Source organism: Agelaius tricolor, unplaced genomic scaffold, assembly GCF_023055355.1.
Source record: "Agelaius tricolor isolate 1412-34295 unplaced genomic scaffold, bAgeTri1.0.p SCAF_4, whole genome shotgun sequence".
Taxonomy (NCBI): Eukaryota; Metazoa; Chordata; class Aves; order Passeriformes; family Icteridae; genus Agelaius; species Agelaius tricolor.
Window position 1 is genome coordinate 50708433 of NW_027269264.1, and position 14186 is coordinate 50722618.

The following is a 14186-nucleotide window of genomic DNA, read 5'->3' on the forward strand; positions in this document are numbered from 1 at the left end:
TGCTCTAGCATCTAGATGAATGTCTTTCTTCTGCTGATCATAGAATGATCTTCCTTTTCATTTTGTCCCTTTTCATCTCCCCTTCCTACCAAAGCTATTTTCAGGGTTAGATTTTTAGCTTATCTTGTCTCACAGATTTCTCTGACCTCCCCAGCCTCTGTCTCACCTCCCTGAAGATGTGACTGCTCTGTTATCATCCTTCTCTCCTTCTGGAAACATGGACACACTGCAGGCGACAGGCACTTCATGCACACCATGACATTAAAATATAAGAACCAATTTAGAAAGAATCTTGAGAGAGAGCATCTAATCCATCTCTCAGCCCTGGAGCAGGATCCTATCAACTTATATAATCCCCTAATAAATACTGGTCTAGTCTGTTTTTCCAAGCCACCCAGGATGGAGGATCCACACCTTCCCAGGCAATCAGCTTCACTATTGTCACTGTTTGAAAATTCCCCCAATACCTAATGTAAACCCCCCATGATAGTTTTTCCTATCCAGCCCTGTTTTCCTGTAGACCTATATGATGTGACTGGGAGTCCCCTGATCGCATTTGTTTTCATCTTCTCTAATAAGTCTTATTTTCCAGGTCTCCTATTGCTGTGGATGGTGCCTCCTCCTTGCTGTGCTTGATTTCATCTCTAAAAGAGCACATGAAAAGGCTGCAGCTTCATATCCTCCCTCCCTGAGAGGTGGGAAACAGGTGAGTTCTGTATGATTCAGTGAGACTAGTGTGCTCATATTGTTCAGGGAAAGCCCCCAAGCACTTCACTAATCATCTTAAATGAAAGGGCATGAAATTAAAATCACCAGAGGCAGTCACATCTTCTCATCTTCCTATCTGTATCTGCAGTCCCATATTTAGTCAAATGGCAGAATCACCCCAATCTACGTACCCCTGCCTGCCTGGGGACATGATTTTATTCTTTGTGAGGTTTAAGACCAATAAGAATTGGATTAAAATTAATTGGTTTAAGACCAATTGATTTTAATCCTGAACAGGCTGCTTTGATTTCATTTTAACAGATCTACTGCAGCATGAGACCCTTTCTGAGCTGAAAAAGAATTTCTGGGTGAAGATATAATTCTCCCTGGTTTCCTTGTGATATCACCTTTATGGACAATGGGGGACCAAGGCTCTTACCCAGTGTGATTCCCATTCTTACAGCACTGTGGGCTTGGCTAAGAAAGTGGCCCCACTGGACTACTCAGTATATTGGGGAATGTCAAAAGACAACTGTTCTTTGAAGAGGTTAGTCTCAAATGGGAAAGGAGCACGAGGGCACTTCAATTCTTCCCATCTGTCAATGCAAAAAGTCCTGGAGGGTCTGTGTCCAATATGGTGCAGGACAAGAGGATATCTTCAGAGCAGGGTGTGGTTTCAGTGAGGCAGCACATCCTGATAAAACCTGCCCATGAGGCAGGGAGCCTGTGGGCCAATGGCAAGTTGGTCATTGCCACTTGTCATTAGCCCATCATGAGATGCCAGGGCATGGAAAACTGCTATAACCTTACCTGATCTGGGACCAGGCTGTCTTGCATCCATAACTTCTCTATGCTGACTTGGTTTAATTTAAAGCCCAGAAGGACAATAGGAGACTTCCTTATCAACTGCCAAGTGTTTTATATCAAAACACAAACCCTGGAGTACTGGCTTTGCTGCTCTGACGTATTCAGCCCCGAGAACCCTTGACTGAGCCTGCTCCAAGCTGTGCTTTGGCAGTCACTTTGCAAACTGAAGCTGCACTCTAGCTTGGAGAGGAATTTCACTGCTTTGGCACTGCTGCTTTCCCGCTGTACTGTGAGCATGAGAGCTCCTGACTCTATGATAGGAATGACAAAATGGGAAACCAGCCATCAAAAACTCAACAGGGGAATTTCCTGGCTGCTCCTGGCTGTTCTTGGTTTCTTTGGGCCTGACAGTGAGAGCACACCAGGCGTTTTCAAATGGTTTCCTCTCCATCATCCATATGGATGGTGGAGGCTGAACATTGTTCCAAGTCTTTACCAGAGACAAACCTAGTATCATCAGGAAAGACAGTCTTACCCCACAGGATGCACGCTCCAAACAGGGGAAAACCAAACAGCATCACTCATGACAATAAAAAGGCAAAACCTATGCTTTAAAAGAAAAAGCAAACACTGGTGTTAGTGCCCAGCAGTATATTGTTCAGAAAACTTCCCCAACCTCTACTTCCCTAAAACACCCCCTTTCCTCCCAGTTTAAAAAGCCCTTGTGGCACACAGTGCTTTGTTGGGTGAGACTTGGCAGCTCCCTGTGCTTACGTCCCATCAGCATGAGGGTATCCCTTGGACTCAGCTTCCTCCTGGCTTTCCTGGACCCAGGTGAGTTTTTCACTGGGACCTGTGGGGTTGTGAGACATGAAAGAGGTCTGGGAATGGAGTGTGTGAGGCAATTGCTGCCATCTGAGCCATGAACCCTCCTCATCTTGGGAGATTAGCACTGCAGAGGGGTGAGGGTGACTGGTCTTGGGGGATCTCTGGTCCTATGAACCAATGTGCAGATGAGGGTGCTGGCATTTACAATGTGAGCTCGCAGTCTGATTTTGTGTGGTGCTCACTGGTGGTACAGCCAGGACAGGCACCAGAGTGACTCAGGTTACCCTGAGGCAGCCCGACCTTTGGTAAGCTGAATCGATCTCCAAGCTCATTTATTTTACTCACGTCCAGGGCTGTGTGACATTTTGGACGCAATGTCATCTCAGCTGTCCTTCAGCTCTGCTCCAGAAATGCACAGCTGTCTTGGAGGACTTGGGTCACAGCAGATGGCATGGCCACTGCAAGGTGCCTTAGTTGGCACCTGGGTTTAGGGAGGTGACACATGCCCTGCACTTGTTCAGCTACATGCTGGACTCTGTGGGTGTGTGTCATGGCAGAGATCCTGAAATACAGGCTATTCCTTTCCAAGTGTTTCTGAAGAGTATCTGACATTCTGGTCAGCTTTAAGTGTTGCAGCAGGTATCTGGTGAAGTGGTTTCCCCTAATCCCTACAAAGAGATATATGAAGAGATAATGCTTACAGAGAAAGCCTGCAGTTTGTACAGAGCACAGCCAGTACCTGCTGGCAGTTCTTGTTCCCCAGCCACTCAGGTGCCCTTATTCTCTACAAAGAGAGAATCTGGGGTCTGTGAATCCAGGAACACCTAAGTGCCTGCCAGGATGAAGAGGTTTGTAGGGCTGCTGTTGTCAGCAACTCTGGAAAAGCCCAGCACAGATTGCACAATGAAACATAAAGGAAGAGAAATGTGAAAAGTGCTGATCAATGCTGAAATCAAACATCAGTGAAAGAGGAAGTGAGATTCCTTATGACTGCTGCTCAGGAATGTGTCCTCCTCTCCCCAGGGACCTGCCTTCAGTGTGAGGTATGTCACAGCATGGGAAAAAGCTGCTCTGGCCCCGTGAAAACCTGCACTGGTGGTGAGGACACTTGTGGCATTATTCTGCATGAAGTCCTAATAGGTGAGACATCCTCTAAGCCAGTGTGGCTTTCAGAGGGGGGCTGGCTTGGGGACTTGCCTTTCTCTCCCTGCTTCTGTCACTGGTAGTATGGTCCATCCTTGGATAACCAGTTCATTTTTCTTTTACTGACAGATCACCGAGAGATCAGGATAGTCTGGGATAGGAAAAGCTCTTTATTCTTCTATTTTGAGAAGCAGTTTTCTACTGGGAGGGTTTGGTTCTTAGTTGTGGAGAGAAGGACCAAAACCTCATAGTGGGGGGAGACACTGGCTTTTAATTCTGGTGAAGGTGAGTCGTTGAGTCAGGAAGTTGGGAGACTGAACCGTGACTTACACTAAGGTACTGACACCCAGTACTGGGGATGCACTGGTGATGTGTGGAGAGAGAAGCTTGCCTGTCCTCAAGCAGGGATGGGGACGCCATGCAATCATGCAGTGCCACCACGGCTGAGCTTATCACCTTATCACAGTAATCATCATCATCATCACCATCATCATCATCATCATCATCATCATCATCAATCAGTTTAGGTTGGAAGAAACCTTGAAGATCATCTAGTTTCAAACACCCTGCCCTGGGCAGGGAGACCTTCCAGTAGACCAAGTTGCTTAGAGCCCCATCTTAAACACTGCCAGAGATGGGAAACACCCACAGCTTCCCCTGGCAGCTTGTCCCAGTGTCTCACCACCCTCATTGTCTAGAATTTCTTCTTAATATCTAATCTTAATCTACCTTCTTTTAGTCTGATGCCATTCCCTCTAGCCCTATTAGTTCGTGTCCTGGTCAAAAGCCCCTCTCCAGCTCTCTTGTAGCTCCTTTAGGCACTGGAAGTTGCTATGGGTCACTAGAGGAGCCTGCCCTTCTCCAGGCTGAACAACCCCAGCTCTTTCAGCTTGTCCTCAGAGGAAATGTTATCAACCAGTAACCATGTCCCTGTAGCTGATAAGTCAAAGCTGGTGCTGAGCCCTAACACAGCTGGACACTCGGTTGTGTTAGAGGCAAGGCCTCACTCATCGCCCAGTCTTAGTGATGTGATTGTTGCCTTTAAACTGGAGTCTGGCTCATATCCTACCAGCTTTGGTGCTGGCAGCTCCAGTGCCTGCCTTTTTCTGCTGCTGCACCCACCTTTCCTCCTTCAAGCACACTCAATTTAGCTGTTCTGCTCCCCTTTACACCTTCTGGGCTTGGCTGAAGGGGTAGACCAGAACTGACCATGTCAGGATGCTTGTGGCTGGGATGGACTGTGCACTCTGCAGATTTTACACAGGCTGAGCAAGCCTGTGCTATGGGTCAGAGGCACGTGTCACACCATCATCTCTGCAGTGTCCTGGCTCACTGGTGATGCTTCTCAGGGGGCTCAGGGGTCCCTCTTAGGCCCTGGGACAGCTGCCTAGAAGATGGTACATGAACTGCTGGGAGGGGAAGTGAGTTACTTTGTGTTGAACGACTTGGCATTGCCTTCTGCTTCATGACAGGGGGTATGGCCATCTCTTCATCCATCAAGTCCTGCCTGCCATCCCACGTCTGCAACCTTGGTCCTGTCACTGTGAACTATGGGAAGGTGAAAGCAAAGAGCCACTTGGTTTGCTGCACGGGCGATGACTGTCGGACCACCTCTGTGTCATGTAAACTCTTTATTTTCCTTATAGCCCATCCCCTCTCTGTCTGATCCATCCCACGGTGAGGCCATCACCTGTGTTATTCCTCTCATTCCCTTACTGAAACCAGATACAGCCCCTGCCTTTCATTCCAGTGCCACCAGATAATGACGTGCCCAATGGATACCAGTGTCCTGCCTGCTACAGCGTGGACTCCTTTCAGTGTGGCAATGAAGTTGTAAACTGCACTGGATCTGAAGACCAATGCGTTGACCTTGCTGGGTTAATGAATGCAGGTAACTGCCTATCATTTGGGGCTGTTTTTCATCTTCTTGGTAAAATGGCTGAAACTGGTCTAAGATAAAGCACTACTGAGATAAGAATGGGCAAAAGGTGTGAAATAAAAAAAAGAGGAAGATACAAGGAACTTAAAGCTGAAAACTGAAAACTTTGAGCTCATCAAAGGGCAGGCATTGTTTTCCTTTCCTTCTTCCCAGTCATGCATGGATAATTGCTGGAATTCTTCATAACATGGCATAACTGAGATCTAGAGTGGAACTGGTTTCTTGGGGCAATCTGGTACCTGGGTGTGTAACAAACTTGACCAAGCCCCTGAACTGCTGGCCCTAGCTAGGATGTATGAAGATGAGTCTGGATGTGAGCCAGTTGCCAGCTCAGTGGAAGTTCAGATGGAGTTTTGCAGAAACATTGCTTTTCCCATGGGGTAATACCAGTCATGTGGGACAAGACACTGTTGCAGTGGTGCTTCTGCATGAGGAAAGAAACAGGTCTCCTGCCTTGAAGTCCAGCCTTTGAACAGCTCCATCAGAAATCTTTTTCCCACCTCAGGTCCTGTAATTAGACAGAGGAAAGTAGACAGCAATTTTTCTGGTCACTCTCCTTTCCACCCCAGCTGCAGGTAAAAGACTTCCACCTGTCATGGCACACCTGTGCTCCAGCAGGCAGGAAAAAACCCATGGAAATAAAGGGCAGCAACCAGCTGTAGAAGCAGACTGAAAAACAATTATCTTGTATATGGTTATGGATGAAGTTCCCTTGAGTTGATAATATTGCTAGGTGATGATGTGATGCCTGAAGGTCCTTCCTATAGACTTTATTAATGTGCTGTCCAAACCCTGAATTAGATCATGTTTCACAGAGACAACATGAAGGAAAATAAGAATTTTCATAGTCACAGCAATGAAAATAGAGTGGCAAAATTAATTCAGTGTACAACTGAAATAAAAAATCCTCCCAACTTGTCTTAACTTGATTGATCAGCCACTGTGAATGGGGAAGGCCTGTGCAGTGTGATAAACTGAGACAAAATAATCCAACAAAGTATTCCAGAGCTCCATAATCTGCATAGCAGAGACACATAACAACACTAGCACAAGCAAGCAACAGGAGCAAGAATATCTGAATGGGGAGTTAGGCACTCAGCAGCTGCTCAGGTCTCCTCTTGTAAATGCTCCAGTGGTGGCAAAGGACAAGTTCAGGTTTCAGTGGGCCTGTCAGTAGGTTTCTCTCTTGGTTTGGCTAAAACCTTATAAAGACTTTGAGAATTAATTCCTCTTAATAAATGGCTCAGGCCATCTTGTCACTGAGACTTCTCAACTCCATGTCAAATCTGACTTAGAGAAAATCATCCAGTTTGAATGTCATAAGGGAGAAGGAGACAATGAATACCTGGTGTACTGCTACACAGCTCTGGTTTCTTTAGGAAGCCAAAGTTTGGGCAGGAGAATCTTTAGACATGAGAAAGGGAACTACTTAAAACATTTTCACTTTTTAAATTTAAATGCTTAGAATTTTTAAAAGTCATATTTATTTAGCAGAAAGAAAGAAGACAAACCTTAAATTACTTGTATTTCAAGGAAACCAAGGTGGCCTTGCTGTTTCCTCAGCTTTGTTCAGGGGATGGGAACAGACAGTGCTGGTGGGTTTGGAACCAACTGGATGTAATGAATTGGTAGTTCTTAGGTTGGAAATGGGGACTGCACTGGCCAGGGTAGGATTAATGTTGGGGATTGGATCCCCTGACACGTGCCATGCATTTCTTCTATTTCCCCTGCACAGGTGGACTGTCTCTGAAAGCTGCCATGAAGGGTTGCACCACCATTTCTGAATGCACCATGGTAGGAGATGGAAAAAACAGCCTGGGGATGATGGACATAAAGCTGAAACGGTTCCAATGCAGACCAGCTTCTGCCATGTACAGCGTGGTGTACAGTGCTGGGAGTGCCCCTCCACACATGATCTTCCTTCCTGTCCTATCAGGATTCATCCTGGAGAAGGTACTTTTCTGACTCTCACTAGTGCTGGGTTGAGCAAAACCCACAGCAAATCCCAGCAGTGGTTTGCAACTTAGTCCTTTTTGCTGTAGCTTCTTCTGCATGGGGATTTTATTTTCAGATTAGCTCTTCTTTTATATTTTCACGGAATAAAGACAGCACTTACGCTTCTTTTGTTTCCTCGTTGATTTAATCTCATTTATACCTTCATCAGTTCAATTGTGGTTGGTTTTGTGTGGCATTCTCTCAGTGTTTTGTCCATACTGAGACCATATGAGACTGTGTGAAGTCTTCAAACCCTTCACAGGAATTGGGTGCTCTCAAGCCAGCGCAAGAGTCTACAAGCACTATCTCAGTATAAGTGGCAACTTACAAAAACCACTTTTCCAGGCTCTGAAAAGGACTGGACATGAGTTCCTGAGAGGTTCATTCCAAGTAGAAATGTCACTTTCCCCTTTTTCCAACCCTTGTATCTTGTTTGTCCAAGCGGGAGGAGTCTCTCAGCTCAAAGGACTGCTTCTGGCCCTGGGCCACAAATAGTATTTGCTTCAGAGTACAAGACACTGCGGTAAGCAACCTGCACCTGGCAAGAAGTTGCCTTACCAGACACACATTTAGTCTTTAGTTTCATGATTATCTGGAATAAATGGTTATGTTGGGAACTTCTAATTAAGGTATCTTTCCAGGGTGACAGACTGCTGGGAGTCCAACTAATGGGGGACTTCAGCTCAATTCTTATTTCCTCCTTGCTGGCTGAACTACACCCACAGCTTGTGTAGCCTTCCCACTTCTACATTTGCCACCCCCTGGCTATTCTGCCCCAACCACTCCTTGCCTCATGGGTATCCTTGGGTTGGTGTCACACAAAGGCACTGAAGTAAAACCCCTTGTCAGGCAGCATTGCCATACCTGGGAGTTAGTACTGGATGTGGGCTAAAGGATGGAGTGCTGAGAGCTCTGAGAGATGCTGAGGTATAAAGTGGAGGGGTGTTAGCAAAATTCAGCATCTCCCTGTTGTCTGCTCCCAGATGAACGGCCCAGTTTGGAGCAGACTATAGGACTACGAAGAAAATTTCATGGTTGTGTCTGCCCCTAAAAGCCCCAGTTCAGCAGGGCAAGCACACGTTTTGGGCACGGGGTTCCAGGGATCAAGCAATGCAATTTTATCTCCTTGTTCAGTGCTAGAAAAGCCTTGGCTGCTGAAACCAGACCACAACACGTGGCAGTAGTGAGATGACTACGCCTACATGTGTATGCATGAATGTATACGTGATCAGTTTATAACTTGCAGCATGGGGACCAAATGTTCTTGCTGTTTTTGTCTCCCCTGACTTTCCCTTTCTTCCCAAACAGGCTTAAACTCCTTTCTTTCTAGTATTCCCACCAAATTATTTGGGATAAAATGTCACATTATCTGTTATAATAAAGGGGTGTGGGTCTGAGAGTAAAAATTAATTTTTGAGGTAGGGAGTGAACTGATAATACAGATTCAATGCAGGCAAAGGAGTCTGGTTAGACTCAGTTAATTATTTGCAGAGGCTGTACAATTACAGTGGATGTTAGAGAAGGAACACGGCTCCCTCATCATAGTGAAGCCATACACTGATACTGCAGCGACTCACTCATTCAGCATTTTTCCAGATCTGATAAAATCCTGGAATTAAAAAAATTCTCTATCTGTGTAAGTACATTATCCCTGAACACACCTCCTGCACGCTCACGTGGAACATTACATTACTGTCCCTGGCACCCACGTGGCAGACCTCGATCCGCTTCGATGGCTCAGCCCTTCCCTTTCTGCTCATTCCACTCCAGCCTGTGATGTTATCAGGATGGAAAAGCAAAATGGATCTGTTTGGCCTGGTCAAGACTTGGGTGGTACACATCCAGAGAGCCATGGTGCTGGGGTGGTATTTTGGGAAGGACAAGGGGGAGAGCAGACAGCAATACTTCTGATGAGGGTTTGTGGTGCAGAAAGCAGAAGCAGCTTAATTTTGACCTCTAATTCAATGTTGTGGCAAACAAAGCTGTGGCAAACAAAGCTGTTGCAATCTGTGGCTGTATAAATGATGGAGTGATGAGTGGAAACAACCCTGCATCTTTATGACAGTCTTGTGCTTGGTCCTGTTCTAACATCCACATTTTAAAATGTTGTTACAAATGGAAAACATGAAATAAAATGGCTTTCAGTGAAAGTCTTCAGGAGCATAATCATGTGATTTTACTGAAAAACAAAAGGCGGGGTGTGCTTTCTTTACAGGCTATTACCACACTTATGTGGAATTGGTAAGACCTTAAAGGGCTCCTTTATACACAGGAGTGCAGCAATAACCTGACAGAACCAAAGGAGAGGAAGCAACACCATCACTGTGCACAGAATGCAGCCATCAGACCAAAGGATCATCAGCTTTTGATGTCTGAGACCTAGAATGAAGACCTTTCAGAAATGGGTGCAGATAGGTTAAACACAGTTCAGGCAAAGCATGATAGAGTGGGTGAAGGTGATAGGATGGTGAGCCTTTCTGACTTCAACTTCTGGCTTCTGAGGAGGGAGATGATGCTGAAGTGTGTTCAGATAAAAGCCACACAAAAGCTGGAAAAAAATCCCCTGGTGATGCCAATTTACTAAACCAAATCAAACAGAGTCATCTCGGTATCTTGAGGAAGGAGAGATGAATGAGCAGCACTTGCCTCTCAGTAAGTGCAGGGTGTGACAGCAGAGGGGGAGGCATGTCCAGAGATCCCCTGTAAAGTTGCCACTCTGGGAAACATGGGAAGCCCCACTGCTCACAGGGTTAAATTGAGGATATGCAGCAAGGAGCAGCCCTTGAGGCCATAGGCATGTTGGGGAAGGGCAAGAAGAGATGTGGCCAAAATCCACCACTGTAAGTGGAAGGACTCCTGATTATTTTAATGGGCTGTGAACCAGGCCTTAGACACCAAAATGGGTTGTTTCCATCTGCAGTTTCTGGTTATAATATATACAAACCCTACTCCCACACAGACGCACACATGCAGACATGTGAATACCAGATCCTCCCTTAGATCCTGCAGATACTTCAGCCACCAGAGGCACAGACACTCACAGCTCTGCATGGCTGGAGCTGCCTTCCTCACCCTCAACACCCACCATGTCGTCAACAGCCTTTATCTCCCCTTTTGTACTGCCAAGAGGGCTCAGACCACTGTCCTGGCTTCCCAGACAGTGGAAAATTGACCATGTCCTGCCATTCCCTCTCTCTTCTCTGAAGTTTTTCTTTCCCAACATGCTGAGCCAGCCAGAAAGCCTGGTGGCAGGCAGAAAACTCATAGCAGATCTGAAACAGGAAGATGGATATGCAAGAATTTTGCTCAACAGGCTGGTGATTTTGTAGGGTAGAGGGAAGGTGGGGACACAGCCCTGAGCTTGGTGGGTGGACTGGAAAGGATCAGAGCAGAAGTCAGGGAGAAGGGGCTACATCTCTGTGCAGCCATGCATCATGCAAGACAGCTCTTATCAGATACTAAAACCCCTTGGCTCCTTCTTCCCATCATATCTGGCTGGGAATGGTTTTTCTCTTTTTTTCTCACATTTTGGGAAGCATTCCTGCCCCCAGCTCTTTCACACCTGGAGCTCAGAACACCAGGATCCAGTTTATCTGACCAGAGCTTGGTCTGGGGTTGTATTTGCAGAGGAATGCAAAATTGTTTCCATTTAAAAAATTTTATTTAATGTAATTACTATGTTTCCCATAAGGAAGCTTTTCCAGTACCTTGGGCTAGCAGGTTATGTGGGTATTTTGGGGGTCTCACTTCAAAGGCAAAGTGAAGACAAACAGGGAGTGAACAAGAAGGCTTTATTGCAGACAGGGACATGTGTCCTGCTGCATACCAGAGACATAATTTTTTCCAGCTCTTTCAGGAAAGGATAGGTGGGTTTTGAGCAATCTGACCAAATCTGGGCTTCAGCAAAGGTCTACATCTGACCACGTATTAAATTCCCAGGATGACTGAGTCAGCACTGCTCTTGGAGATCAGCTTCTAATTGAACTACACACTCCCTTTTGCACTGTGAGATCCACCACTGGCAGAGGCACCTCCACCCCAGACACAAAGTGTTGGGTGGGAAGGATCCCAGGTCCAGAGTGATGTATTTTCCTTCGAGAACATATTTTACCTTAAAGCTCTGTAGCACAGAGAGCAAATGCTCCACAGGTCAGGAGTAGGATAACCCCATGTCAAAGCCTGTCCTAACTCCTTGGACACTTCTACTGGATGAAAACCTCCTATTCCCAAATTTTCACAATATTTTCCCCTCTCTGGGTTGCAAATGTGAAGAACAGCATTTAATATCTGCTTCTATTGCTGACACATGGAAGAAGCATCTGTCCTTCCCTATACATATCTTAACTATGGCAGACTGTCTTAGGATCAGAGAATTATTTAGGTTGGAAAAGACCTCTAGGATCACTGAGTTCTCTCATGTGTGTGAGTGAATGAAAACAAAATTTACCCCTGCACCTAACTTGGAATCATGTAATAAATCACTCCAAGCATACTTGTAAGGTTTACCAGTTGCTAGGGCAAGAGCTGATGTGCAGGAGGCTGGACATCTGGGTGCTGCCACTGCTGACACAGTTGTTTGGTTTTCAGATGTCACAGATAGCAGGAAGGGAAAGTTTCTTTTGCATTGCATCCCATGGTCACACCTCATGTCAGGTTTCACATTCAGAGAATAAACTCTTGAGCATCTTACCCACAAACTTGTGTTATGCAGTGATGGATTCAGATTTTATCCTCAGAAGAATCTGGTAGGGAATATCATACTCTTTCCAAGCAGGATTCTGCTGCAAATGGTGTGGCCTGCTAGGGAAAAACCTGAAAACTTTTGGCAGATGATTCCCAAAGGAGGAGCTGGTTGTGGGTATTGGGCTCTGTGCAGGCCAAAGGGAGCTGTGAGGTTCCAAATTTAGGAAACTACAAAACATTTTGTGGGGCCCAGATGAGGACCCATCTCATAGGGCTGGTTGGATTCAGAGGCTGATGCAATTTGGGAAATAGCTTGTCACAGCCTGTGCAAAAAGTCTGATTGGAAATCTGGCCTTGGTGCAGGAGCTCTGGAGGGGTGGCAGATAGTGTTACAGGGTGTTGAGCCACAGAATTAGTGAGAGGCTCAGGGTATACCTAAGAAGTCAGGCTTTTCATAAGTGGCTAAGTTCCCATGCAATGTGTCTGTGAAAGGATGGGTTTAAGATGTTTTAATTAGTCCAATTCCCTCCTTCTTTTTCTTTATTATATTGCACAGGCCATGACTGAGTACCCACATACAGTGACAGTGGTTTGACACACAGCTTTGCTGGATGGAAGTTTTTGAAAAGTGTGATTCAGACTGGTTGGTCTAGGACTGTAGCTGTGGCTTTTTTTATCTGTCCTGTGCTCTCAAACCTCTATGGGTGACTCAGAAAATTTGCAGACATGAGCGTGGGAAACTGTTTTTCTCCTAAAATGGGAGATGAAATTGTCATTGTTTGCATGATGGCAAAAGGGACTCTGTAAGAAATTAATTACAGTGTTATGAGATCCTTCAGATTACAGGAAGTGATGATCATGATGCCAATTATGTGCTAGATTTGCTATAAACTGCCAAAACTGCTAACAAGTACCACAGATCATGAATGGCCCCAGACTGAAGGCACATGGTGCTTAGGACACTAAGGACCTGTGGGAAATAAAAAAGCCATGGAATTATAAATCACAGAGTCACAAAGGCTGGAAAAGCCCCTGAAGACCATCAAGTCCAACTTCTGAACTGAACACCACCACACCCACTAAACCATATAATGGAGTGCTGTGTCTACTTCTACTCTACCTGGCAAGAAGACCTGGTCACTGACCAACACCATGAAGGTGTTATCAAGTAATTAATCACTATCATTCCCCATTTCCAGCTTCTCTTCCTTCCAGTTTTGTGCACCTGTGGGCTCTGTTCCCTTTGCCTGGTGGGAAAGGTTGAGGGGTAAGCTGTCAGAGGCAGCTGTGGAAACTCCCTGTTTGCATCTTCATGGTTGATGTTCAGCCCCGGCAGAAAATCCAGACAGTCTGGACCAAAACCAAGCTGGGCATCTGGTATACGTCTTTCTCAATCCTTTTTCATGAATAAATGTTGGTGTTTCAAGGCTAGTTAAACAACAAGAATGGTGACTCAGACTGTGCAGACCTTCAAGCTCTGTAGGACAGCTCTGAGCAGGAGAAGGGGAAGGACTGGTGGGGGATCAGAATTTACTGGGCTCTGTGACGCACATTCCTGGTACACATCCATGCTCTCCCATACCTCCATCTGTGCTGGTTGGGCAGTTCCTCTCTCTGCAGCCCATCTGCAGCACATGAGGAACTGCTCACCCACCCTTTTAGGATATTTAGAGGAAGATTGTGTCTGCCTGGTGGTCTGTGGGACATGCTGGAGCCTTGCAGCTATTTCTGGCACAGGCTCTTCCTTCCCCTGCATTGAGATTTTCTGCTGCCCAAGTTCCAGCTCAGGAGCCAACCCTCCCTGGCTGAGCTGCACTGCCACAAAACCTCTAAACCCACACCAGCTCAGCTTTTCAGCTCTCTGATACCTCAACACAACCTGCAGAAAAGTGTCAGAGAAAGGAAGGCTGGTTTTAAATCCAGGCATTTATGCTGGCTTAGGTTTTCTGATTAAAATGAGAGCTGGCTGGCAGCTCATCATGGGGAAATAATGTGCAGGAAACCCCTGAGAGAGGCAACAAAGAGAAAAACAGACTTTTTTCCTGAAAAGATGCTTTTCTTCTGTTATTGTTGGCAACTCTGT

General features: G+C 46.0%; 1 protein-coding gene across 1 annotated transcript; it reads left to right on the forward strand.

The window, feature by feature from the left end:
* Positions 1 to 2226: 2226 nt before the first annotated feature.
* On the forward strand, positions 2227 to 7546 carry LOC139589529 (phospholipase A2 inhibitor NAI-like). Its single transcript, XM_071425974.1, has 5 exons — positions 2227 to 2349; positions 3367 to 3483; positions 4959 to 5108; positions 5237 to 5377; positions 7161 to 7546. Exons 1-5 carry the CDS (start codon positions 2301 to 2303, stop codon positions 7388 to 7390), a joined length of 687 nt encoding a protein of 228 aa, XP_071282075.1. The 5' UTR covers positions 2227 to 2300; the 3' UTR covers positions 7391 to 7546.
* The last annotated feature ends 6640 nt before the right edge of the window (positions 7547 to 14186 follow it).

Bases quoted from the DNA above. Each gene is read 5' to 3' on its own strand.
- LOC139589529 (XM_071425974.1), top strand. From the start codon at position 2,301: ATGAGGGTATCCCTTGGACTCAGCTTCCTCCTGGCTTTCCTGGACCCA. The intron at 2,350-3,366 runs GTGAGTTTTTCA...TCCTCTCCCCAG, and splicing joins CCTGGCTTTCCTGGACCCAG to GGACCTGCCTTCAGTGTGAG. The intron at 5,109-5,236 runs GTAAACTCTTTA...CTTTCATTCCAG, and splicing joins TCGGACCACCTCTGTGTCAT to TGCCACCAGATAATGACGTG.